The following is a 26506-nucleotide window of genomic DNA, read 5'->3' as shown; positions in this document are numbered from 1 at the left end:
TAAAGGTGATCATAATTATGACCTTAAACTCGATTAAAAAATAAAATAAAAACTGATTTCATTCTAGCCAAAATAAGACTTTCTCCAGAGGAAAGCAAATTATAGGAAATACTGTGAAAATTTGTCTGTTAAACATTTTTTTTTACTTCAACTGTATGTCAAAAATAAGCTTTGTCAGTTTGACGACTTTTCATTCTTTCTTTTACTGCATGCTCTGCCAAGATTGATTTGAGCGTCTATACTTCAGCAGAGGCATCTGTCTTGTCCTGTAAGTCAAATGCACAGTTGACCTGTGTGTATCGTAGCCTATTTTCTGCTCACCCTGAGTGTGTACTGGTGAGCACTTTGAGGCTGGCGGCATTGCGGAGGAGCTTGTCGAGTGTGCTGACGATCTGTCCGAAACGCGGCCTCATGTTGCGCTCCTTCACCCAGCACTCCAACATCAGCTGGTGCAGAACCGCTGGGCAGTCCATGGGTGGAGGCAGCCTGTAGTCCTGCTCCACTGCGTTCATCACCTACAGCATCAACACACACACCAATTACACTGTCCTTTCACATTAGCGCAAACTCAACTCTGTGAAGAGTTTTATTAGGCACACTATATTTCTGTATGCGGCTGGAGAGCTACAACGGTTAAAACGTAATAAAGATTAATAGCGTTGAAACATCCTTCTGAGGATAAAACCTACTGCATTGTGCTTGTTATAAAATCACTGAATGGAGAGAAAAGAGCTCATGTTTTTTAACAGAAAATGGTCAGTTGCGAAATGATGGATATTATAATGTCACATTTTAGCACATAATTAAAATCAATAGTGGTAAGGGTACTGAAATATCGTACTCAAGTAACAGTACCATTACATGCCCAAAAATGTAGCGCAAGTAGAGTAAAAGTATCTGTTGTAAATATTACTCAAAGTATGAGTAAAAAGTAGTCCTTTAAAAAGTACTCAATAGCATTACAATGTGAAAGGCGGAGGCGCATGCATGTGTGTGCAAACGTAACATTCTGTAGTGCATTTAGTTATCAATTAAGGTCAATTGACGGTTTTCTGTCATCATACAGAAAACATCCTTCATATTCTCATCAGTGTCACTGCGTGTAAAGATTTTGGACATCTTCTTGGACATGTTTCCAAACGGTTGCTGCATTTATAATGCATCCATGTCTTGAGGTTGTATACTAGGATGCGATTTAGTTTCTATGTGCGATTTGATTGGACAGGAATCACGTGACTGGTTTTTCTACTTAGTCAATCACGATAGGCAAGAAAAATTAAAAGTAGTGACTACAGATTGAGGGAAAATAGTGGAGTAAAAGTAAAGATACAGCACTAAATGTAATCAAAACTACTTAATAAATTGCAGCTCCTGAGGAAAACTACTCAATTACAGTAATTTGAGTATTTGTAATTCGTTACTTTACACCACTGATTAAAATATTGAGATTGGGAATTGTGTTAAGCGCTCAAAGGACTTCACATTTAGCATTGTTATAGCACTAGAACTACTACTACTCATTGCCATTGCCGTTATACTTCTGCTATTAGTAATGTGTTTATTCAAATTTATTCAGTATATTTGTACTATAGTATACTGTATTATACTAGCATTCCTATATACTGATTTAAGTACATGCATTTTAAAAATGCAGTTCCAGTTAATCAAATTGGTAAAAAACATGAATTACAATGAATAATAATAATATTAATAATAATAATAATAATTGTAATAAATAATAATAATGATGATGATAACATAACAATGATAATAATAATAATATTTATAATAAATAATAATAATGATGATGATGATGATGATGATAATATAATGATAATAATAATTATAATAATAAATATTTGTAATAAATACAATAATAATAGTAATGAGAATAATAATAATTATTATTATTATTAATTACAAATATTATTAAATTATAATTTATTACAAATATCATTATTATTATTATTATTATTATTATTATTATTATTATTATTATTATATAAACTATATTTATGTACTTTTTTTCAATGTTAATTAAAATATTAATCCTAATTTTAATTAATAATACATAATATTAAAGTCAAAATGTGTATTGAAAAACAAATATTTTTAAAGTAACACGCACTATAAATATGTGTACATTTATTATTTTATTCATCATATTAATTATATTATTCACTATATTGTTATTATTATCATTTATTAATTATACAATAACAGTATTTTGGATCCATATTCGGGCTGCACCGTATATCATTTCAGCATCGATATCGCAATGTGATCATCCACAATTGTCAAATCACAGAATATGCAATGTTGAATCTATATAATTGATAATTTAGCAAATGTTTTTGCAAAGGCCTTTTATTTTAAACCATTTAAAATGGTGCTGTTTGAAGCTGAAAAATTAATAACGATTGAACTGTTTATACAACAAAGACTGCAGTATTATTTTACGTTTGACTATTTAATTACCATATACTTGAATACAGTCAAATTCCTCGGAAATTTGTATGTTTTTATTTATTGAATTTGTCTATGCTTGTAGATTGTTTATTATATTTTAAGACATTTCAGGCCTATACAGATTCATCCCAATCAATCTGAAATTATGACCCCCCCCCCCCCCCCCCCCCCCAACCCCAATAATTATTCAAGTCATCTAGTGAAATTGTATTCACATCGAAATATATCGCAGAATAAAAAAATTGCAATGTTAGATTTTTCTAATATCATGCAGCCCTAATCCAATTAAACTACAATACAACCATTTACCTACTTTCTATGCATACTTATTCAGTAACATTTCTTTCTGATCATCTTAACTTAAATGTGATGTAAACATGGTTTGATGAGAGCATAAGAAGCTGACGTACGTCTTGATTGCTCATGTCCCAGTATGGCCGCTCTCCGAATGACATCACTTCCCACATCACTATGCCATAGCTCCACACGTCACTGGCCGAGGTGAACTTCCTAAAGGCGATGGCCTCAGGAGCCGTCCAGCGAATCGGGATCTTCCCACCCTACAATACAACACATGGAGAAATGGTTACATTCAAAACACGCGCGCACACACACACACACACACACACACACGCACGCACGCACACATACACACACATTAACACCACTGGAGTCAATAGATGCCTAATTAGAGAGAAGACTCAGCTCCAGCTCATTAATCTGAGATAAAAGCATTTTGCAAAACACACACAGATATGACCTGCTGACCATCATATACAGACCAACACTCTTTTCTACATCACATATTAAGGGGTCTACTTTAACGATCTAGGTGTAAAGTCTAAGGTGCATGGCGCAAAAGCATTAAGGGCATGTTTGAACCCACTTTTGCCATTTTAAGGAAGGAAAAATTCTCTCTGCACCCTGGAGCATGGTCTAACAGGGTTGTGCTGATTCTCTTAATGAGTTCTGGGTGTGTTTTGAGCGTAATGTGCATTAAACCAATCAGAGTCTCATCTCCCATTGCCTTTAAGAGTCAGTTGCATCGCACCATGGTGCTTTTGCTATTTACATGGCAGACTTTGTAAGTGGAAAAACTGAATGCTTTACTAGCAAGTAAACACTTAAACAGACCCAGTGGCGGATTTAGGCATGGGCAATATGGGCGATCGCCCAGGGCAGCATCTTGCTAGGGGTGGCATGGAGACTCAACACCCCCCTCTTTACTTTAACGAAAGGGCGGCACGAACGCCGGTATCTTACAAGGGGCAGCATGGAGACTCAACACCCCCCCCCCTCCTCTTCACTTTCGTCCGCGAAAGGGTGGCATTAGCGCCGGTATCTTACAAGGGGCGGCATGGAAACTCAATTAATTATTAATAGATATTATTATCAATTAATTATAAAAACAAATATAAATATGCATATATTAAATAATACTGCTAATATTAATAATAATAATAAACATTATACTAATGCAGTGGTTTTTATGTAGAAAATAATTTTTGTAAATTTTTATCTTTTTTTTTTCATATGTAAAGATATCTGTGTATTGCTGTACAGTCTGTGTGTATTAAGCATTTGTACCCATATAGGCGCATAACTAGCGCTCTGTGGCGTGGTCTATTTCAATTTCTTAAAAAAGCAACACGCCAACAATGGTCCTTTAAACACCTCCTTTATAGACGAGAACACCCATGAGTCCACAAAGTGGCGCAAAGTCATTTGCTATTTAGACACTGTGGTGCAAAAACTTAGGAATGCATTCAAAAATCCGTTTTCCTGAATCCTTTTTTTTTTTGCATTCTGGGTATATTTGGACTCAATAAATCAACATTTCAACACACAAGGTTTTTCAGCTAAATCCATATTACACTGTGAAAAATATCTGTTATCTAACGGTTTCTGTATTAAGTGATTAGAAAGCATTTTCCGTTTAAAAATCAACTCTACAGTTTAACAAAGTGACTTGTATTAAAATTTGAGCTGTTTGAAAAAAATATAATGTATTAGAAATAGTATATAAACAATATATAAATAACAGAACTGTACTGGCAGTTTATTACAAGTTTTTTATACGGTATATATACACAACACCAACCCAGACAATATATCACTTTAAAGTATTAATAACATTAAAAAAAGTGACTTTTTCAAGCTTTTCAGGGTTAAAAGTAGTTGGAAGAAAGATCAAGGTCCCATGAGTCAATTTAAATGCACAAATAATGGGGATAAATAACAAATAAAAACATTAATCACAAAATACTGCTAATTTACAGATTTTCTTTGAATAAAAGCAGTTATTAATTTTTAAACCCAATTTAAAGGACAAAATTATTAGCCCCTTTAAGTTATATTGTTTGTTTTAGCTTACAAATGCAAAGATTGAATAACCAGAAATCAGTACTGTATTTATTTATTTATTATTAAGTGGTGTAAGTGAGACCAGCAGGGGGCGCTCAACCTGCGGTCTGTGTGGGTTCTAACGGAGTAGGGTCTGTCTGCGAACTGCAAGACAGGGGTGTAACATGAAGGGGCGTAACTTGAAATTATGAAGACAAGTCAACGTCTATACCTACCACCTAACCATCATCGTTTTAAATGTTTACACCTTCCCCAAACCTAAACCCAACCATCATAGTTATTAACGTCTACACCTACCCCAACCCTAAACCCAACCATCATAGTTATTAATGTCTTCACCTACCCCAACCCTAAACTCCACCATCATAGTTATTAACGTCTACACCTACCCCACCCCTTAACCCAAAAAATCAGCTATTAATGTCTACACCTACCCTAATTCTAAACACAACCATCATAGATATTAACGTCTACACCTACCCCACCCCTCAACCCAAAAAATCAGCTATTAACGTCTACACCTACCCCAACCCTAAACTCCACCATCATAGTTATTAACGTCTTCACCTACCCTAACCATCATAGTTATTAACGTCTTCACCTACCCCAACCATCATAGTTATTAACGTCTACACCTACCCCAACCCTAAACCCAACCATCATAGTTATTAACGTCTACACCTACCCCACCCCTTAACCCAAAAAATCAGCTATTAATGTCTACACCTACCCTAATTCTAAACCCAACCATCATAGATATTAACGTCTACACCTACCCCACCCCTCAACCCAAAAAATCAGCTATTAACGTCTACACCTACCCCAACCCTAAACTCCACCATCATAGTTATTAACGTCTACACCTACCCCACCCCTTAACCCAAAAAATCAGCTATTAATGTCTACACCTACCCCAATTCTAAACCGAACCCAAAAAATCAGCTATTAACGTCTACACCTACCCCAACCCTAAACCTAACCATCATAGTTATTAACGTCTACATCTACCCCACCCCTTAACCCAAAAAATCAGCTATTAACGTCTACACCTTCCCCAAACCCAAACCCAACCATCAGTTTTTAACGCAGTCGCAAGTTGCTTGCCATTGTACTTTTATTTGCAACCACAGGGGTGACGCAGAGTAAGCTAACTCCCATGACAAAGCGGATGAAGAAGTCAGCGAGGGGAGATGCATGGTGGATATAATAATATATCACATGAATTGGTTGTGGATAAATTTGAAGAAAACTCATGAAAACATTTGGTGAAAATGTTCTCTTGAAAGTCATCTTCCAACAATATCTCGTTGTGACGCCTCGCATGGTTCAATCGGATCTTGATAACTGCAAGTTCCGCCTCTCTAACTTACTACAAGTTACACCCCTTCATTTTACGCCCCCGTCTTGCAGTCCGCAGATAGATACACTTGTCCTAACAGCTCAGTATTGATGGGGACACTATACTGCTCAGTGAGCACCGTCTTTGAGAAAACAGAGGTCCTGACTTTCTGTGATCGTTAAAAATCCCAGGATGTCCTTCAGAAAAAAGTAGGGGTTTAACCCTGGCATCCTGGCCAAATATGTCAACTGTCCTCTGTTCATCATGGCCTCTTAAACATCGCCATATCATAATTGGCTTCATCATTCTGTCTCCTCTCCACCACTTGTGTGTGGTGTGCGGTCGTGTCCTTCAGTGTTCAGAAAAGTGCTATATAAATATAAGGAATTATTATTATTATTATTTATTTATTTATTCATTTATTTTTATTAAATTTTTGTCTTTATTTGGCCAATCTCTGTTCTGGACCTGCATACAAATTGCACTGCGACAATTTTATGCTACAAAGTGTGTAAAGAGAATTTACAGACCCCAGAGAGACTGAATAAAAAGGTAACTGACAACTAATGTAACAAATATTGATCTTTGTTTTCCTTAAATGAAAATATGTTTACTAAATTAAAATGTTTTAGCGGAAAAAACCTCTGTCAGTTTTAATTTTAGCCCATGTTTATGGATTTGGAGCCTAAAGAGATCACACTAGGGATATCCAGATCCGATCATGTGATAGGAAATCGTGCCCGATTTCAGACTCGATCGAAATCGAACGTTACCTCCCGATCAGGACTCGAATATATATGCATATTATAATTTTTTTAGCACATCTATAGTTATGTTGTGGCACAGAGTTAGACCTCTTTCTTGACTCAACACAGAAACAGCAATGACAAAGTAGAACACGGAAGCAGCTTGAAGCGGAAAGCGCGAGTGTGTCTGTGGTCTGGAGGTATTATAAAGTTGATGATGAAAACATTGCCATAGCAAACTGTGAGATGTGTAAACTTGGGATTGCCTGCCTGGTATTTTAAGTTGAAGTTACTTTGAGGTAACATCCAGAATCGGTTTATCTCAGTTTAGCTCTTCTATATTCTTTTTTAATGTATCAGAAGTATCGGATCGGGTTTCGGTATCACTAGAAACTAAGAAATCAAATGACTTGGACTCGATGGCAAAAAAACTTGACATTCCTAGTTCACACACACAAAAAAGGTCAAATTCTGTCATCATTTACTCATCCTACACTGTTTTTCCTAAACAAGTTCCAGTTTCTTTTATTTGTTGTACACAAAGGAAGATATTCTGAAGAATATTAGGTAAACAACAGCTATTAACTTCCATAGTAATTTTTTGTTCCTAATATCAATATCAATGGCTGTTTTTCTCCAACATTCTTCACATTATCTTGTTTTGTGTTCAACACAAGAAAGATAACCACTTGAATGTGAGTAAACGATGAAGAAATGTTCATTTTAAGTTCTATTCCTTTAGTATGTTTCAAAATGTCCAAATAAAACGAGCAGGCTCTATGCTAACTTCATCTGTGAAAAAGCTAAAGCTAACTAAAGTGAGAATAAGCATCTACTCGTACTAAATATATCTGAAAAACTCAGTGGAAAAAGCTTAGTAATCCTGATGCTAAAATAAACAACATTTAACGCTGAAACCAACAACGTGAACGAATAGGCTAATCAATACACTAATCCAAACAAAGTACTAGCTAAACGAGCATGCTAGCTATAAATCTTCACTCCCACTAGCATCGACAGGAATGTTTACTCAACATTTTTAGGCAAAAGAGTTGATGTAGATGCTGAAGTGAAAGGAACTGTATGAGATTCTAGTCAGTCAGTTCCCTTATTTGTAGCCTATCATGTCGGCTACAGTGAACAAGCCTTCACGTACTGTACTCTACTGACTACATCCATATGTTTCCAGCAGACAGAGATACTGTAGAGACAGGCTTCTGCACATATCACGTCTGCCATCTGTACTCTCCATTCTGATGGTCAAGGCTGTTCTTATCAATTCGCAATGCGCACCGTAGCTGCGAAGCGAAGATATCGCTACACTTCTCTTTGGCACCTTGATAAAATGTTCTCTGAATTTCCTCAAAGCTAATAGAAATGGAGTTTTTCACAAGGTCTTTTTGGTTATTATGCTAACAAAGACAGTAAATACTAAAATGGTTTTCAGACATGTATTAGACGCATATGCGAGGTATTCATATTATTGAATAATATACTGTATATATGGTAACACTATAGTTCTAGTCACAAATTATGCTATTAGCTACTGACTAATTAGCAGTCTATTATTAAAACTAGTGCTGTCAAATGATTCATCGCATCCAAGATTTATATTTATGCATATATGTATAAACACACACACACACACAAACACACACACACAAACACACACAACAAAAGACATACATTTTTATATAAATTATTTAATTCATTCATTTTCCTTCAGCTTAGTCCCTTTATTCACCAAGGGTCGCCACAGCGGAATGAACCGCCAACTTATCCAGCATATGTTTTACAAAGCGGATGCCCTTCCAGCTGCAAACCAGCAAGTAGTTAATAGTTAGAATTGGTAACCTAAACCAAAGTGTGTATAACTGGTCGAATACAAATTCTTCATTGCAAAGATTACAGAGCCATCTATGTTAGCTTAGATGATAATGTGTATCATTAGTATCTTAATGGCTGATCATCATAATATCAATAGGCAATCTCATGGTACTCTGACAAAAGCCATGATATTGAACGATTGCGCTGCACTGCTGAATCAAATCCAATACTTCTTTCTTTCGTGTTTTGCTTCTAGGATGTCGCACTTTCTTGCCAAATACGATGTGCATTTCATTGCAGTTTTGCTTTTGAGAGTCATTCGTAATGGAATGAAGTCTCCCATCATACATTACTCACTGCCCTTGAGCAAAAATAGATATTAGATCAATTGTGCTCCAATTTTCTTCATTTCAAGGTTATAATTATGGCCAGTCAGATGAAAAAAATGCTAAACAAATTCTAATATTTTCTGCCTCATTACATGTTGACATGTACAGTTGAAGTCAGAATTATTAGCCCCCTTTAATTATTATTTTTTTTTAATATTTCCCAAATGATGTTTAACAGAGCAAGGAAATGTTCACAGTATGTCTGATAATAGTTTTTCTTCCTTATTTGTTTTATTTAGGCAAGAATAAAAGCAGTTTTTATTTTTTAAATCCATTTTAAGGTCAAAATTATTAGCCCCTTTAAGCTAATTTTTTTGATAGTTTAACAAACCATCATTATACAATAACTTGCCTAATTACCCTAACCTGCCTAGTTAACCTAATTAACCTAATTAAGCCTTTAAATGTCATTTTAAACTGTATAGAAGTGTCTTGAAAAATATCTAGTCAAATATTATTTACTGTCATCGTGGCAAAGATAAAATAGATCAGTTATTAGAAATTAGTTATTAAAACTATTAGATTTAGAAATGTGTTGAAAAAAACTTCCGTTAAACATAAATTGGGGAAAAAAAGAAACAGGGGGGCTAATAATTCAGGGGGTGCTAATAATTCTGACTTCAACTATACATAAAACATACAAACATGAAAATTAAACAGCACAAAAAAAATCGGAAAACAATAATTACGAATAATAACAATGGAATAACACAAGGAGAAAGTACTGAACTATTGAAATGTATTTAATACTACATAAAAGGAATTTTTGGTGATGGCAGCTTAAAGACGCCTCTTATATGGAGTCACATGCATTGCTCAGGTGTGAGTTTTTCACAGACTTCAACTGAGTGTAAAAAACTTGATGTTCTGTGAGTCCCTTCTATTAAATCTGATCTTTAATTTGTATTTTCTATTGGATTCAGATCGGGTGATTGGCTGGGCCATTCTGCAGCTTGATTTTATTTCTCTGAAACCATTTGAGACTTTTCTTGGCTGTGTTTTGGATCATTGTCTTGCTGAAATGTCCACCCTGGTTTCATCTTCATCCTGCTGCTAATCTAGATGTTGGACTGAAGCAGCTAATATTGATATACACTTAGGAAGGTTAGAGGGTTGTTGAATAAATACTGAGAGATTTCAGCTGGTGTCTGGGCTTTCAACACCTCCCTTTCTTCATGTGTTCAATACTTTTCCCTTCGTCATTTCCTTTTTTTACGCATAACTTAATTTATAAACGAATTAGATTTGTTTTCATTGCACATATGAATTTCTTTGGTTGTTACCAACATCTGGTGAAAATATCAAGTCAACAGCACCATTAGAAATATGTTTTCTGAGAAAAATGGTCAGATCGGTACAAACTATTTTCCACAATTTAAAGAGAAAACCCCTAACACATCTTGTTTTGAAGTCCTTCAGGGCATCAAGTGTTATTTACATGTGTCAAACCCCTCCAACCCCCCTCCCCCCTGTAATTCACACACTAATTATTTACTATTAATAAGCAGAAAACCTATTGTTTGTTTGAAGAAAAAGTCATAAATAATAGCTAATATTGTAAATTGGTCCACAAATTAAAGTATGATCTGCTTTTTATTAATGAAAATAAATTATTAATTAAAGGGATAGTTCACCCAAAAATAAAAAAACTGGCATTATTTACTCATCTTTGACTTGTTCCAAACCTGTTTGAGTTTTTTTTTTTTTTTTGTAACACAGAAGAAGATTAGAAAACTGTAACCATTGACTTCCATAGTATTTTTCTAGCTTTTCCTACTATGGAAGTCAATGGTTACCGGTTTCCAGCATTCTTCTATCTTTTTTGTTCAACCAAAGAAAAAAAAAACATTCAAACAGATTTGAAACAAGTAAAAGGAGAGTAAAGGATTTTTGGGTGAACTATCCATTTAAATGTATTGTTAAATTGATTTATTTATTTTTATTATCTTTTTTTATCTATTTTTTAAAGTGAAGAGGCTAAAATAAGCTGTAATAGGCATTCCAGAATTAGTTGGAACAAAAATATATGCATTATTAAATGTGACATCTGTACTCACCAATGAGCTGGTATAGGTGGGGTCTGATGAGTTGTCATCTAAAAAGCGGGAGAGGCCAAAATCGGACACTTTGCACACCAGGTTGCTGTTGACAAGCACATTTCTGGCAGCCAGGTCACGATGGACGTAGTTCATGTCGGACAGATACTTCATGCCAGCTGCGATCCCCCTCAACATGCCTACCAGCTGCGTTACAGTAAACCTGCCATCGTTCAGCTGAAGGAAAGAGTACAATAAAAGAGGGAGAGTGACATTAACAGATGTAAACACAACACTACAGCGGTTCTGCTCCTTCTAATCAGCCTGACTTTGACGGTGCGTTCGGACTAATTCTGTTCACAGCAGCTCATAATCTTCTTCAGAGAATCGGGATGCCAATGCTATGAAGAAGTGTCTCCACAAAACTCCACAAAAGCTAATCCTTATGGAGGAATTTCCTCCGCAATAGGGCTGAATACTTGAAAGCGTAATTCAATTACACACTTTGCAAAGAATATCAAAGCCACATGTTTTCATTTTTCATATTCTGAACAGAGAAAGACTGAAGCAGTTGTGGAGAAAAGTGGTGGATTGAAAAAGAAAATGGGAACATAAATTGCAAACAACCATCTAATTGTAATGTTTTTGTACATACTCGCAAACTGAATAAGCTTATTACCGTCATCTTTTGTTGTTATATTAATGGCTGTGCGCCCAATAAAAACTTGACTAATTAGAAAACAACCCATTTTCAAAATAAATACAGGTTCGCATGCAAGACAGAAGATTTTTGTAGTGTTTTACAGGCTTTTGGAAATTAAAATCTAATAGTATATACTGTATATATATATTTTCCAGCCAAAAGTGTAAACTTGTGATCACACCAGTGTGATTAGTTCGTTTACTGGATCTCGTAATCAGTTTCTAAATTCAAATCTGCTTTCCCATGATGGATATCGTTCACAATTTATATCACAACATGGCATCATGTTTATTTTAGGTTTCAGACCTTTAAACACACAAAATACTCGCAAAACATAGCATTTATGGTTTGCTTTAACACACACTGCTGTCTATAGAGACAGCATTTATAATTATTTTTAAACATAATCAGACAATTTGCTTTATTTACATCAAATAAACACTGTTTAGGTTACAAGGATATTCCCAGCAGGCACCGGACGTCATGCAGATGTAAAATTGATGTTTTGAATTTTGTTCGTATGTGAAAATTGAATTAATGTTAGAACCCAAGACGTTGGATTTTGGTTAGATAATGCCAAAACCTATTATCAACCAAAGATCAACATCTACTGTTGTTAGACTTTAACACTGTATGGATGTCACATGACATTAAAGTGACGCTGTATTTTAGTTAGGTAATTACACAATATAAAACCAACCAAAGATAAATGTCTACTGATGTTAGATTTATCATGCCGTTAAAATTATGTTGGATTTTAGTTAGTAAATGCCACAGCCTAAAATCAACCAAATATTAACACCAGCTCACCTCAGGATTAGATGTCAGCTGACGTCACTATTAGACAGCAAATATACGTTAAATTTTGGTCACCTGACATCGCAACCAAAACAGAACTAAAGATCAACAAACTTTCATGTATTCATGGATGTCTGCGAATTAACAAATTTACAAAAGTTGTAAATCCAGCAGCTGCAATCTCTCCACTGATGCGCAGGCTAACATGGTGGCTTGATATCAATCAAATCAAATTTTAGAAAAAATAAAAATCAATCAAATAACTTGATCATTAAGCTGTTTAAATCACAAAATACATGCTTTTACACATATTTGAGAAATATAATTATTATTAATTAGGATGCTTGTTGAAAAAGGAAAAAAGAAACAGTTGCAGTGTGTCGCGAGGTAAACTTAATGTGTTGCTGTTTTTAAAAGCAATACGTTCTAAATAATGGTCACATAAAAAAAAATAACTCAGCAGGAGTGTTTAAAACTTATGTATCAAAAGGTTAAATTGATAAAAGTGAAAAGAAATATTTTAAATTATAAAGATTTATTTTTTAGACCTTTCAAGTCTTCAAAGGACAAAATCGTTCAAAAAAATTTTCAAAAGTTTCTAGAAAAATATTACAGTACAACAACTATTATTAACATCGACAACTTTGTTATATTAAAATGGTTTCTGAAGGACCATGTGACACTGAGGACTATAATGATGGCAAAAAATTCAGCTTTGTCTCAGAGTAATAAATTACATTTAGGCCTCATGACGCAATATTACATGTAATGTGACAAGATTCCATCAACAAGCAATGTGTAAGGTGACAAACGTGACGCGACCAATGTGGGGCATGTTCCCTTAAAAGAGTAATTAGTTATAGTTACTAGGTACTTCTCACAAATAGTAACTGAGTTACCTATTTATAAAAGTGACAAATTACCAGGGTAATTAACTATTGTGTTACTTAAAAAAAAAAAATTGTCAAATGACTATAAAAAATATAAAACATTATACACTAATCTACACTATTTTAATGTTCTTGTAGGACAATGTAAGAGACAACCATCAAATTCAACATATCATTATAAATACTATCATTACTATAGTTGCACAATAAAATTTGCATGCTCGCATGAAAACTGCTATAGTGTTCTCAATTATAGTAATGCACATTTCATTGTCAGTATCGGTAATAGCGAAACAGTAACTTATTTGATTACTCGTTACTGAAAAAAGTATCGTCAATTGGTAACGATGTTTATTTATAGCACCGTTATTCCCATCACTGGACGTGACAACAGAAAGATTTCAATATAAGCCCCCACGTTCCCAACGAAATGGTTTATAATCTAATTAATACATATTTAACCTTATTAAAAGTAAACGGTTACAACTTTCATTTTCTGTTTCTAGTTATTTTATTTCCAAGATCTAAGGTGAACTATCTGCTGCTGCTTTCAGTAGTGTGGCAATAAATGTTGTGAAAAATTTGTTCAAACTCATTTAACACTGAATAAAGCACATAATCAGTACCTGAGGTGATCATTGTCATTGTAGTTTATGCTGTTGTTTTGCAGTGATGTTGTGGAAATCGACACAGTTTCTAAAACAGAAAATTTGTGCGTTCCCACCACTGATAGTTAGGACAAAAACAACTCCTTTTAACATTGAAAATATGTTCTTTTCTTGAGTTGCATGTAGTTAGGACATGGTGTAAGAGAAAATGGATGTAAAAATGTAATGCTACAGCCCAAGTTCTAGTGTTGAAGAGACCTCTACGAGAAAATTCACAAGTCTGCTGTTCACAAATAGCACATGCTTCATGCTAAGCCCTGAAGCAAAAGGACATCATCATCACGTCTGTAGCCATTCTCACTTGGTTTCTCTCCAATGACGATAAACATTCTGGTACAAGATTTTGATGTTGATGTTTTTTCTTCTTCTAAAGTTGAAGATGAATCATGCCAAAGCTTGCTCTTCTAGATATTTTTAGAAGCGTGTTTGTGTGTTTGTGTGGAAAACGAGCGCGCTTGTGTCCCTGGCTGGACTTTGTGTGAGCACAAGCTGTGCTGTAAGAAGATCAGGGGCTGCTTGGGTGGGTTTTTAAGCTGTGTCATTTACAGGCGGGGTGAGACCACCTCATCTCTGAAAGCCTGTTTACACCTGCTAATGGCATGCCTTTTGGCCAGTCGGATATACAAGTTCATATTTGGATTTTGCATACATTAAAGATATGTCATAAATGCAACCTATTTTTTCAAAATATAGCGAAAAAGGCCATTTTTTTTTAGAATTATTGGAATTACAAAAATGTACATATGTTATATACAGATATAGTTATATACAGTTGACGTCAGAATTATTAGCCCCCCTTTGAATTTTTTTTTCTTTTTTAAATATTTCCCAAATTATGTTTTCACAAAAATTTGCAATATTTTTTATATTCTTTATTTCTTTATTTTCTTATTTTATTTCTTATTTGTTTTTGTTTTTTGGGCTAGAATAAAAGCAGTTTTTAATTTTTTATGAACCAGTTTAAGGTCAAAATTATTAGCCCCTTTAAGCTATTTTTTTTTCCGACTGTCTACATAACAAACCATCGTTATACAATAACTTGCCTAATTACCCTAACTTTCCTTAACATATTTATTTACCTTAACATATGTACACTACCTGACAAAAGTCTTGTCATTGATTCCAATTGTAAAAGCAACAAATAATAACTTGACTTCTAGTTGATCATTTTGACAAGTGGTAGAAGTTAGATTTTTCTGATGAATCATCTGTTGAGCTGCATTCCAATCGTCACAAATACTACAGAAGACCTATTGGAACCCGCATGGACCCAAGATTCTCGCCGAAATCAGTCAAGTTTGGTGAAGGAAAAAAATCATAGTTTGGGGTTATTCTCATTATGGGGTCATGCGAGAAATCTGTGTATGGCAACATCAACAGCCTGAGGTATCAAGACATTTGGGCAAATTCTTCAGTAGGATAGCGCTCCTCATACTTCAGCCTCCACATCAAAGTTCCTGAAAGCAAAGAAGGTCAAGGTTCTCCAGGATTGGCCAGCCTAGTCACCAGACATGAACATTATTGAGCATGTCTAGGGTAAGATGGAGGAGGAGGCACTGAAGATGAACCCAAAGAATCTTGATGAATTCTGAGAGTCCTGCAAGAACGCTTTCTTTGCCATTCCAGATGACTTTATTAATAAGTTATCTGAGTCAAACACAATATTAATTCTTTTTTCATGACTATACTGTACATTATTTCTGTTAAGTGACAAGACTTTTGTCTAAGCAAAGTCAGAGCTTACTGTCCTAATTAAAAATCAAAGCATGATCATATTTAATTTTGGTCAAATAAGCATAATCTAGTGGCCTTTGCCTTCCATATAAGCCACTTCTGATACCAATTGATCAACTAGAAGTCCTAAAACTTGTTTCTTGTTCCTAAAACTTGGATAGACTACAATACTTTTGTCAGGTAGTGCATATATTTGTAATTCTAATGGTTAAAAAAATGTAAACAGACATTTTTGCAATGTTTTGACACATATACCATACATTTTATACATGTGGATTTTCTCAGATAGACACTTTTAACAGCTAAAAGGCATCTTTGTCATCAGCACTACCAGTGTTATGAAGCGGACAGGAGACAGAGGTAAGGAAACGTTAGGGTGTTTATTGAATGACAACAAGGAGCACATGAAGGATAGCCAGGAGGATCAGGAATGATGTTGGGGTCTTTTCCTCCGTGGCTGGGTAACAGGAATACACGAGGATGGACAGCACACACCAGATACAGCTGACAGAGGATGACACAGACTTGGAAGGACTGGAAGACAGGACGATTCGGGAGGACCAGGAAGACTAGGAGGAATACAAAGAGAACAGGTAAGTAAATCGTTTGTTTAGCTGAGGATGACTACGCTGAGTGGTCGCTCAGTTGTCCGCTTTCGTCGAGACGAGCCCGGACAATGAGCGACTGGAGTGCTGTGCTTTTATCTGGTGCTCGTGAATGTGATGCAGCTGTGTGCTCATTAGAAGTCAGGTGATGGTGATCTTCGTGAGTGGGGGTCGTGAGAGCCTGACCAATCCATGACAGTACCCCCCCTCCCCAGGGCCCGCTCCTGAGGGCCGACACCTCCGACGCCGTGGTGGTCTCCCTCTGCCTCTAGGCGCTGGGAACTCAGGGTGGCTCTCATGAAACTCCACCATGAGACTAGGATCGAGAATATCAGCTCTGGGAACCCATGTCCTTTCTTCGGGGCCGTACCCTTCCCAGTCCACCAGGTACTCCAACTGGCCACCACGACGTCGGGAACGCAAGATCTCCTTCACTGCGTAGACGGCTCCTTCTTCTAGGAGCAGTGGAGGAGGGGGTTCCTCTTCGTGGTCAGGCTCTGTGGAGGGAAGAACAGGATCGTGATAGGGTTTCAGGAGTGATACGTGGAATGTAGGGTGAATACGGTAGTGAGAGGGTAATTGTAGTTTGTAGGTGACGGGGTTAACCTGTTCCACGATGGTGAAGGGACCAACAAATCGGGGACTTAACTTGCGAGAGGGCAGTCGCATGCGTATGTCCCGGGTGGATAGCCACACCTTTTGTCCGGGTGTGTATCTGGGTTCTTCAGACCTTCTTCTATCGGCGGTTACCTTGCTTCGACGGACTGCCCTCTGCAGATGTTGATGAGCCTCGTCCCAGACTCTCTCGCTCTCCCGGAACCAGTGATCCACTGCGGGGACATCAGATGGTTCGCCATCCCAGGGAAAGAGCGGTGGTTGGAAGCCCAGGACGCACTGGAATGGCGTGAGTCCGGTGGAGGGTTGCCGCAGTGAATTTTGGGCATATTCTGCCCAGCCCAAATACTGGCTCCAGGAGCTCTGGTGACCACTGCAGAAGGTCCTCAGGAACCGTCCCACCTCCTGAATCTTCCTCTCTGTCTGCCCGTTGGTTTGGGGATGATATCCAGAAGAGAGGCTGACGGCCACACCTAGGAGCTTGAAGAAGGCTTTCCATAGACGTGAGATGAACTGTGGACCTCTGTCCGACACAATATCTTCTGGAATACCAAATGACCTGAAGACTTGATTAAAGATATTGTCGGCTGTTTCAAAGGCTGTGGGAAGACCTTTCAGAGGGATTAGTTTGACAAACTTTGAGAATCTATCTACTATGACTAGAATACAGGTATTACCTTCTGACGAAGGGAGATCAGTGATAAAGTCCACTCCTAGGTGTGACCAGGGACGGTTCGGAATCGGCAAGGGATGGAGCTTTCCAGCGGGTAGATGACGTGGGCTCTTGGATTGGGCACAGTCCTTACAGCCCTGAACATATTGCCTCACATCCCTTGCCATGTTTGGCCACCAGAATCGTTGGGATACTAGCGAGAGAGTATTGTTGATCCCTGGATGTCCAGTGCCTAGCGAGGTATGTAAGGAGTGGATCAGATCTACCCGGTGTTCAGGTGGTATGAACTGCCGATGAGGAGGGCATCCCGGCGGAGCAGGGGCTTCCGGAGTGGCAACGACTGGAGGAGCGTTCCAGGTGATCGGACAAATGGAGATGTGTTCGGGAAGAATCTTCGTTGGGAGTTCTTCATGATCGTGATGCTCGTGTAAACGAGAGAGAGCGTCTGCTCTTAGATTCTTGGGTCCTGGACGATAGGAAATGGAGAAATCAAAACGTGAGAAGAAAAGTGACCATCTGGCTTGACGTGGACATAGTCTCTTGGCCTCTTTGATATATTGGAGGTTTTTGTGATCTGTGATCACCTGGAACGGATGTTTGGCTCCCTCCAACCAGTGACGCCACTCCTCCAAGGCTAGCTTGATTGCTAGCAGCTCCCTGTCTCCTATGCTGTAATTCTGCTCCGCCGGGCTCAACTTCCGAGAGAAATAGGCACAGGGATGCAGTCGGGGCGGTGTATCATGATGTTGAGATAATACTGCCCCGACGCCGGTGGTGGATGCGTCCACTTCCACCACGAAAGGAAGATTTGGGTCAGGATGAGTCAGGAGTGGGGCCCTTGTGAACTCCTTCTTAAGAAGGCGGAAGGCTGCGGCTGCTTCTTTGGTCCACTCCAGTCCTTTGGGTTTACCCTTGAGGAGATTAGTGAGAGGTGATGTAATCCTGCTGTAGTCCTTGATAAACCGTCTATAAAAGTTAGCAAACCCAAGAAACCTCTGGAGCTCCTTAATGGAAGTGGGTTCTGACCAGGATAGAACAGCCTCAATTTTCTTCCCATCCATACGTATACCGGTTTGATCAATGATGTATCCCAAGAAATGAATCGACTTCTGGTGGAATGAGCATTTCTCCGCTTTGAGGTAGAGGTGATGTTCTCTCAATGTGTGTAGGACCTCCGCAACGTGTTGGCGATGTTCGGCCTCACTCCGGGAGTAAATGAGGATGTCATCTATGTACACTATTACAAAGTGGTGAAGAAACTCCCGGAGGACTTCATGAATGAAGTTTTGGAATACGGAGGGGGCGTTGACCAGACCGTAAGGCATGACCTCATATTCATAGTGGCCAGTAGGGGTCACGAATGCTGTCTTCCATTGGTCCCCCTCACGTATTCTTATCAGATTATACGCGCTGCGGAGGTCCAATTTAGTGAAGACTTTAGCTTCTCGGAGCTGTTCCAAAGCGGCTGGTACCAGAGGAAGGGGATATCGGTATTTTACTGTACCGTTATTTAGGACCCTGTAGTCGATGCATGGACGCAGCCCTCCGTCCTTCTTGGCCACAAAGAAGAAGCTTGAGGCGGCTGGTGATTTTGAGTGACGTATGTACCCCTGACTCAGAGCCTCCCTTATGTAATCTTCCATTGCCTGATTCTCTGGAAGCGAGAGCGGGTAGATCCTACCTCTTGGCAACTGGGCATCTGGAACTAGGTCGATCGCGCAGTCCCATGGCCGATGCGGCGGTAGCTGGGAAGCTCTCTTGGGGCAGAAGACATCATGAAAGGAGCTGTACTCCTTAGGAATGTGGATAGACTGCTTCTCAGGAGGGCTCTCGACCGATGTTGCAAACAAAGAAATGGGGTTCCGACCTTGAAGAGGGAGATTTGGAAAACAGGTAGGTGTACATCCAGATCCCCATTTCTTTATCTCTCCTGTGCCCCAAGAGATGATGGGATCGTGCTTCACCAGCCACGGGCGCCCTAGAATGATGTCCATATTTGCACCCTCCAGAACCAGAAATTGAATCCTCTCTTGATGTAACAGCCCCACTTGAAGAAGGATGTCTTCGCATTGTCGATGGATACGGGTCGAAGATCGAGTGCACTGGGTTATCGGTTGTATCTGGTATATATGCGAGGACGCCTCAGTACGGAGGTGGAGTTGACGACAGAGGGATTGGGAGATGAAGTTCCCTGCTGACCCGGAGTCGATGAGGGCTGTGACAAGGAGAGAAATAGAGGCAGTAGTTATTTGTACGGTGGTGCGTTGGAAAGTGGAGCTGGTGGCTGTAGAATCCGCTTCAACTGGTCCACCAGCTCTTGAAAGTGATCGAGGGTGCTCATGTTGTCGTCGTTATGGGTCCGGGCTTCTGTTATGAAGCGGACAGGAGACAGAGGTAAGGAAACGTTAGGGTGTTTATTGAATGACAACAAGGAGCACATGAAGGATAGCCAGGAGGATCAGGAATGATGTTGGGGTCTTTTCCTCCGTGGCTGGGTAACAGGAATACACGAGGATGGACAGCACACACCAGATACAGCTGACAGAGGATGACACAGACTTGGAAGGACTGGAAGACAGGACGATTCGGGAGGACCAGGAAGACTAGGAGGAATACAAAGAGAACAGGTAAGTAAATCGTTTGTTTAGCTGAGGATGACTACGCTGAGTGGTCGCTCAGTTGTCCGCTTTCGTCGAGACGAGCCCGGACAATGAGCGACTGGAGTGCTGTGCTTTTATCTGGTGCTCGTGAATGTGATGCAGCTGTGTGCTCATTAGAAGTCAGGTGATGGTGATCTTCGTGAGTGGGGGTCGTGAGAGCCTGACCAATCCATGACAACCAGCAACACAGTCTATTTTTGTTACAAAAAACTGCTTTGACCTTCTACCATTTACATTTATTCTCTCTAATATTGTACCTACTCCAAAATGTGTTGCACTTTTGTTGAAACTGATTGCTTCTATTGTCTGAATGATCAGCTTCAGTAACGTTAGTAAACAGCTAAAGCATTCATCTGCTTGATTCAACACTTGACCTTCTATTACTAACAATCTCTTGCTTTTTTACATAAGAAAAAATACATTGCTTTGATTTTTTAATACTAACAATTAACCAACACTGTTTTAGTGTCTAAATAGTGTAAAATGTTTAGTGTCTGTTTAGCTCTCCTGTGAAATGTTCATTCTTTTACAAATATTTCCCAAGTGCTGTTTAATGAAGACAAGTTTTTAGTTTTAATATCTAATTTTTTTGTCTTTGCTGTGATGACAATACTGTACATATTATTAATTATTTTGCAATTATTCAGCTTAAAGTGCAATTTAAAGGCTTAACAAGGTTAATTAGGTTAATTAGGCAAGTCATTAGGCAACAGTGGTTTGTTCTGGAGCCAAACGGGGCTAATAATACTGAGCTTAAAAAAATCATTAGAAACTGCTTTTATTCCAGCCAAAGTAAAAGAAATAACACTTTCTCCAGAAAAAATAATACAAACTGTAAATACTGTCTCCTCAGGCACTCACTCAGCGCAGGCACATTTTGGCCGCAATAAGCAGTTTGTTGGTGTGTTACTATGATTACGGCTCACCGCAGTCTATTCTGTCCACAGAATTTACAGCATCTCTTTCACAATTAATACTGCTAACTCACATACTTCTGGTTATAGCAGCTTAAAAATTCCAGCTCATAAATGCTTGAAAAAGCCAACATACTGTTATACGCATGAACATATTTTTCTTCTTCTATCTACTTGGACTACTTTAAGAACGCATCTCCTTCTAGACCTTTCTGTCACGATCACCAGCGATCATAACTCCCAGATCGCTGGATCTCACACACATGGACTACAATTCCGCCATTAATGGACTACATATTCAGTCATGCCACACACACTCACACCTGCTCCAAGTCTCTACTGATTACACTCGCACCACCTGAGGATCGTCAAGGACTGATTACAAACACCATTTAATCAACACACACACTCATTCACATGACCTTGTTTACCTGTAAAGTGACAATTCAACGCATTTTCCTTAGTCTTGTTTGACCCTTGCCAAGTTTGTCTGTTTGTCCATGTTCACTGCCTGCCTTCCGACCTCTCACCTGTTATAGTGACTACGATTCTGGATTTGCCTTTATTCATCTGTTTGCACCTGTGTTGACCCTTACTTGCCTGACTACCCAATAAACCTGCACTTGGATCCTAACGTTGTCTCTGTCATCCACGTGTTACACTTTCATACTACAAAAACCAAACTAACTGAATTCAGTTGCTTTTTTTTCACTTGATCCGACTTATGGTTGTCCAAAAACTGACCCGGAAAAGTTCCATTTTAAGTTGACTCAAGGCTGGTTTATACACCTGCGTCGAGCGATCGAAGTGACCCACGATGTCTGCCTTGCACGTAGTCGTGCATTTATACTTCTGCATGCTGTTTGTGTTGCTCTGCAATAACACTTCCGAAACGCTAGATGGCAGTGAGGTTTTTATGTTCCTTGTGTCAAATTTCTTCGCAGTTGTTTTGTTTTTCTGAACGCTACCTTACATGTACAAGTAGCTAAAACTCACTCATTTAACGGCAGGAACCAGCGGACATGCAACAACTTTAATCATAAGGTAAACACAAAACAATAGTTTCCAATTGGAGCTCCTTCATGGGACTCAACACTTGTAAACACTCGCTCCAATGGGTTCGTGCGGCTCTGGGCGGCCCGCCCAGACTCATGAGCGTTAACAAGCTGACCAATCACAGAGTTTGCGTGATGGTTGTTGCGACAGTTAAATTTTATGAGAGGTACACGTCAGCGTTAGCATCAGCGGCAGCCATGGCGAGTGGTATGAGACCACACGGAGGCTGCGCCAGACCATACGAGTGCGCTTGACGTAGAAGTATAAATCAGCCATTAACATAGGATCAAACTTTGCACCAGACTAATATACAGACTTAAGGTTGGGCTCATTTAACTCAGACTACCAAGCTGCCAATCACCGATGACCTTTCAACTAGCCACACCCTAGCATCCACTTACGGCACCCTAGCAACTGTTTCATAGACTTCTATTGTAAAACAAAAATGCCACTGACTCTACATTAGACATATTAACAACATACTAACAATATATTAATCCATACTAGAAACATAAAACCCCTAGCAACCACTCAGAACACCTTAGCAACCACCTAGCAATGATTCTACAACAACAGTCTAGCCATTTAATTAGGAAAGTCTAACTATTATTATTGGCATCCAAAGACTTGTAGGTCTTTAACTTCTCTCTTGTAAAATCACTTGGAGTTTCAATGAGATAGTTGTATATTTTGGGCTGGATGCTTGGCTATTTCGTCTTTTCCATTATCCATTGGGAGGGTGCTATCGCAAATACACATGTCAGACAAACGCTGCTCACTTTAACGTTAATTGTGTGCGCATTCTGAATGTTTACAAACTGGTAATTCATCTATATCTATGGGATTTAACCACCAAAAAAAGCAATCGGCGTTAGGCATTTTGGAACACTCTAGAAGACTCCATTTAGACCTGTATTTAGCCCATTTGTCCACTTGTAATCGGATGGACAAAAATACATTTTAATATTGTGTGTAAAGAGGGTCTGACGGTCTGCATGGATTGGAATAGGGTCAGGGGTTCAAACTGTTTATCAAGAGTTACGGTAGAAACTCAGCTGAAGGATTACACGAGGTCTTTCCGCAGATTATTTAGTATTTTAAGGGTTTTGAAAAGCCAGATGTTGACTCTAGTTAAAGGTGAAGCATGTTCTCTGTAAAGAACCATGAATAAGTGTTTAATGCAGAGGGGTTATCAAATTCCACTGTCAGAGTGTAGATTCAAGACTACCCACAGATGTAGGGTTTTAGTTAATGTGACGCATTTCAGATTGAAACAGAATATTCGATGAGAGAGAAAGAGAGAGAAAGAGAGAGAAAAAACCTATGGGGAATGGATTGAACAAGTTATTAAATTTTGATGAAAGATTATGAAGCCAAATCTTTTTTTCTTCTTCTTAGGACCAGGGGTGTGACTAGGCGAAGCCCTGAATATTTTCAAAGCAGCCTATGTTACTTTAAACTTTTAAACTTCATGCTTAAAAAAGAGCGATTTTCTTTCATTCTTTTAATGTATGCACCATCTATGCTGCAAGCAGGTAGTGGATCAATGGATCAATACATGGAAAATACAACAACATTGAAATATTAAGTGTTACTGTTTTATTTGAATTATTTCTAGAATTTGTACCTTTTTCATTACTGTGCTACAGCAATGAAATAAACTTTTTATTAAAATTTTTTTGATCAACTATATTTCTTTGTGAAATCAGTATGTTTTATGCATGACAGTGGCTGCTTGTGCTTTCCAGCTGAAACTGACTACCGTTCCCAGTGCAATATCTCATTTTGAGTCACTCACTGCAATACAGAAACCCCAGGCACAAGTGAGGATTTTAGGAATAAATGTGAATTTGTTTCCAGGTGTATGCTGGATGATTATTTGGCATGACACATTAATATGAATTAATTACAGTTTGACTGAGATACAGTTGTGAAAATAACTCCTTTGCTACAGTACTATTTAATTGATTATTACAGGTTTCATACACATTTTACTACTAAAATTCCCTAAAAGTAACCTTGTTACTAGTAGGTCCAGAAAGAACTTTTTGCTATTTCTGTGCAGAATTTTGTAAAAAAAAATCTGCGGATTTATGCAAAATGATTTTGGGAGTATCGTAACTAAAACGTAATATTTGAAATAAAAATGTTTTCAGTGTTTACAATGCAAATTCAATTAGATCCACTTATTTGGTGAACAAAGCAAGTCACTCATATAATATATCTACTAAAAGACTCAAGAAATATGACTTTACAAACTGTATTGTAAATAAATGATTTAAACATTTCTATATTAGTCAATAATACTGAAATTAACGTAAAAACTGAATGAATATAAATGTACACAAATTTACACAAGTAAATAAATAGATTCAATGATGGGATAAAAATCTGTGGAAATAGGCGGATTTCTGTGCATGTAAATTCCGTGTGGACCTGGAGTAGTTATTAGTAATTATCTATCAAAGGGCACCTACATCTAGAGCATGCTAAATCAGCTTTTGTAAGCTGTTTGGACAGAACTGTTTGTAGGTATAGTGTCCCCAGTCATATTGTAGTGCTATAAACACAACAAGTCTCTTTTTTTAAATTTCCTGACATTAAAATAGAATCCAAATCCCACTCCAACATGACGTAGGAGTGCAGTTTCCCCGCCCACCGAATTGATTGACAGGCACTTATAACGTGTCAATATAGTAACGCGTATAATCATGTCCAGCGAACAGAATTTGCAAAGAAACTGGGATTAAAAGATCTGTTCCAACTCTCTGTGATCAGCTGCACCTCAAGAAAGAGTTTAACAAGTTTAAAACATTCTTAAAATAGAACATAATTGTAATAAAGACAGTAAAATCTCTACGTAATTCAGAACCGCACATGTGGGAATGGTGGGCAAGGAAAACCAGCTCATTTGCATTTAATGACACAGGCTACAGAAACAGCTACACTTTACTCTGAGCCCAAAGTTGCAACCCGCAGCTTGATGATGTAGACAATCGTCAACTACGTAGTGGAGCTTGTACAGCCCACTAAGGTAACGCTCATGCTACCGTGATAGTTGGGTGTAGGGGAGGTGTAGGCAATTGTAAACTACACAGCGGACCTTGTATCGCCCACTAAGGTAGCACCCATGCTACTGTGATGGTTGGGTTTAGGGTAGAAGGAGACGTAGGCAATCATTAACTATAAAGCGGATCTTGTACCACCCACTAAGGTTGCACCCATGCTACTTTGACAGTTAGTTTAAGGATAGGGGGAGGTGTAGGCGATCGTCAACTATGTAGCGGACCTTGTACCGCCCACTAAGGTAGCACCCATGCTACTGGGATGGTTGGGTTTAGGGTACAGGGAGGTGTAGGCGATCGTCAGCTACGTTGCGGACCTTGTACTGCCCACTAAGGTAGCACCCATGCTACTGTGATGGTTGGGTTTAGGGTAGAAGGAGACGTAGGCAATCATTAACTATAAAGCGGATCTTTTTCCACCCACTAAGGTTGCACCCATGCTACTTTGACAGTTAGTTTAAGGATAGGGGGAGGTGTAGGCGATCGTCAACTATGTAGCGGACCTTGTACCGCCCACTAAGGTAACACTCATGCTACTGAGATGGTTGGGTTTAGGGTAGGGGGAGGTGTAGGCAATCGTCAACTATGTAGTGGACCTTGTACCGCCCACTAAGGTAACGCTCTTGCTAATGTGAAGGTTGGGTTTAGGGTACAGGGAGGTGTAGGTGATCGTCAACTATGTAGCAGATCTTGTACCACCCACTAAGGTAGCACCCATGCTACTGTGACGGTTGGGTTTAGGGTAGGGGGAGGTGTAGGCGATCGTCAACTATGTAGCGCACCTTGTACCGCCCACTAAGGTAACACTCATGCTACTGTGACAGTTTGGTTTAGGATAGGGGGAGGTGTAGGGGATCGTCAACTACGTAGCAGACCTAAAACCTAAAGACCTAAAAAAAAAAAATCTAATCTTGTACTACCTACTAAGGTACCGCCCATGCTACTGTGACGGTTG

The 26506-nt window shown here is 38.5% G+C and overlaps 1 protein-coding gene across 1 annotated transcript in view; it reads right to left on the bottom strand.

Annotated features, from left to right (window-relative positions):
* LOC130240480 (ephrin type-B receptor 3) overlaps positions 1–26506 on the bottom strand; it is a 108922-nt gene that overhangs the window by 13362 nt on the left and 69054 nt on the right. The window contains exons 13-15 of the mRNA XM_056472017.1: positions 11192–11407; positions 2880–3029; positions 322–515 (exon numbers count right to left, since the gene is read on the bottom strand). Of these exons, the coding sequence (XP_056327992.1) occupies positions 322–515; positions 2880–3029; positions 11192–11407 (560 nt within the window). The remainder of the gene's footprint in view (positions 1–321; positions 516–2879; positions 3030–11191; positions 11408–26506) is intronic.

The sequence above is a fragment of the Danio aesculapii genome, chromosome 2, assembly GCF_903798145.1.
Source record: "Danio aesculapii chromosome 2, fDanAes4.1, whole genome shotgun sequence".
Classification (NCBI taxonomy): Eukaryota; Metazoa; Chordata; class Actinopteri; order Cypriniformes; family Danionidae; genus Danio; species Danio aesculapii.
This window is presented reverse-complemented; position numbering and strand designations above follow the sequence as displayed.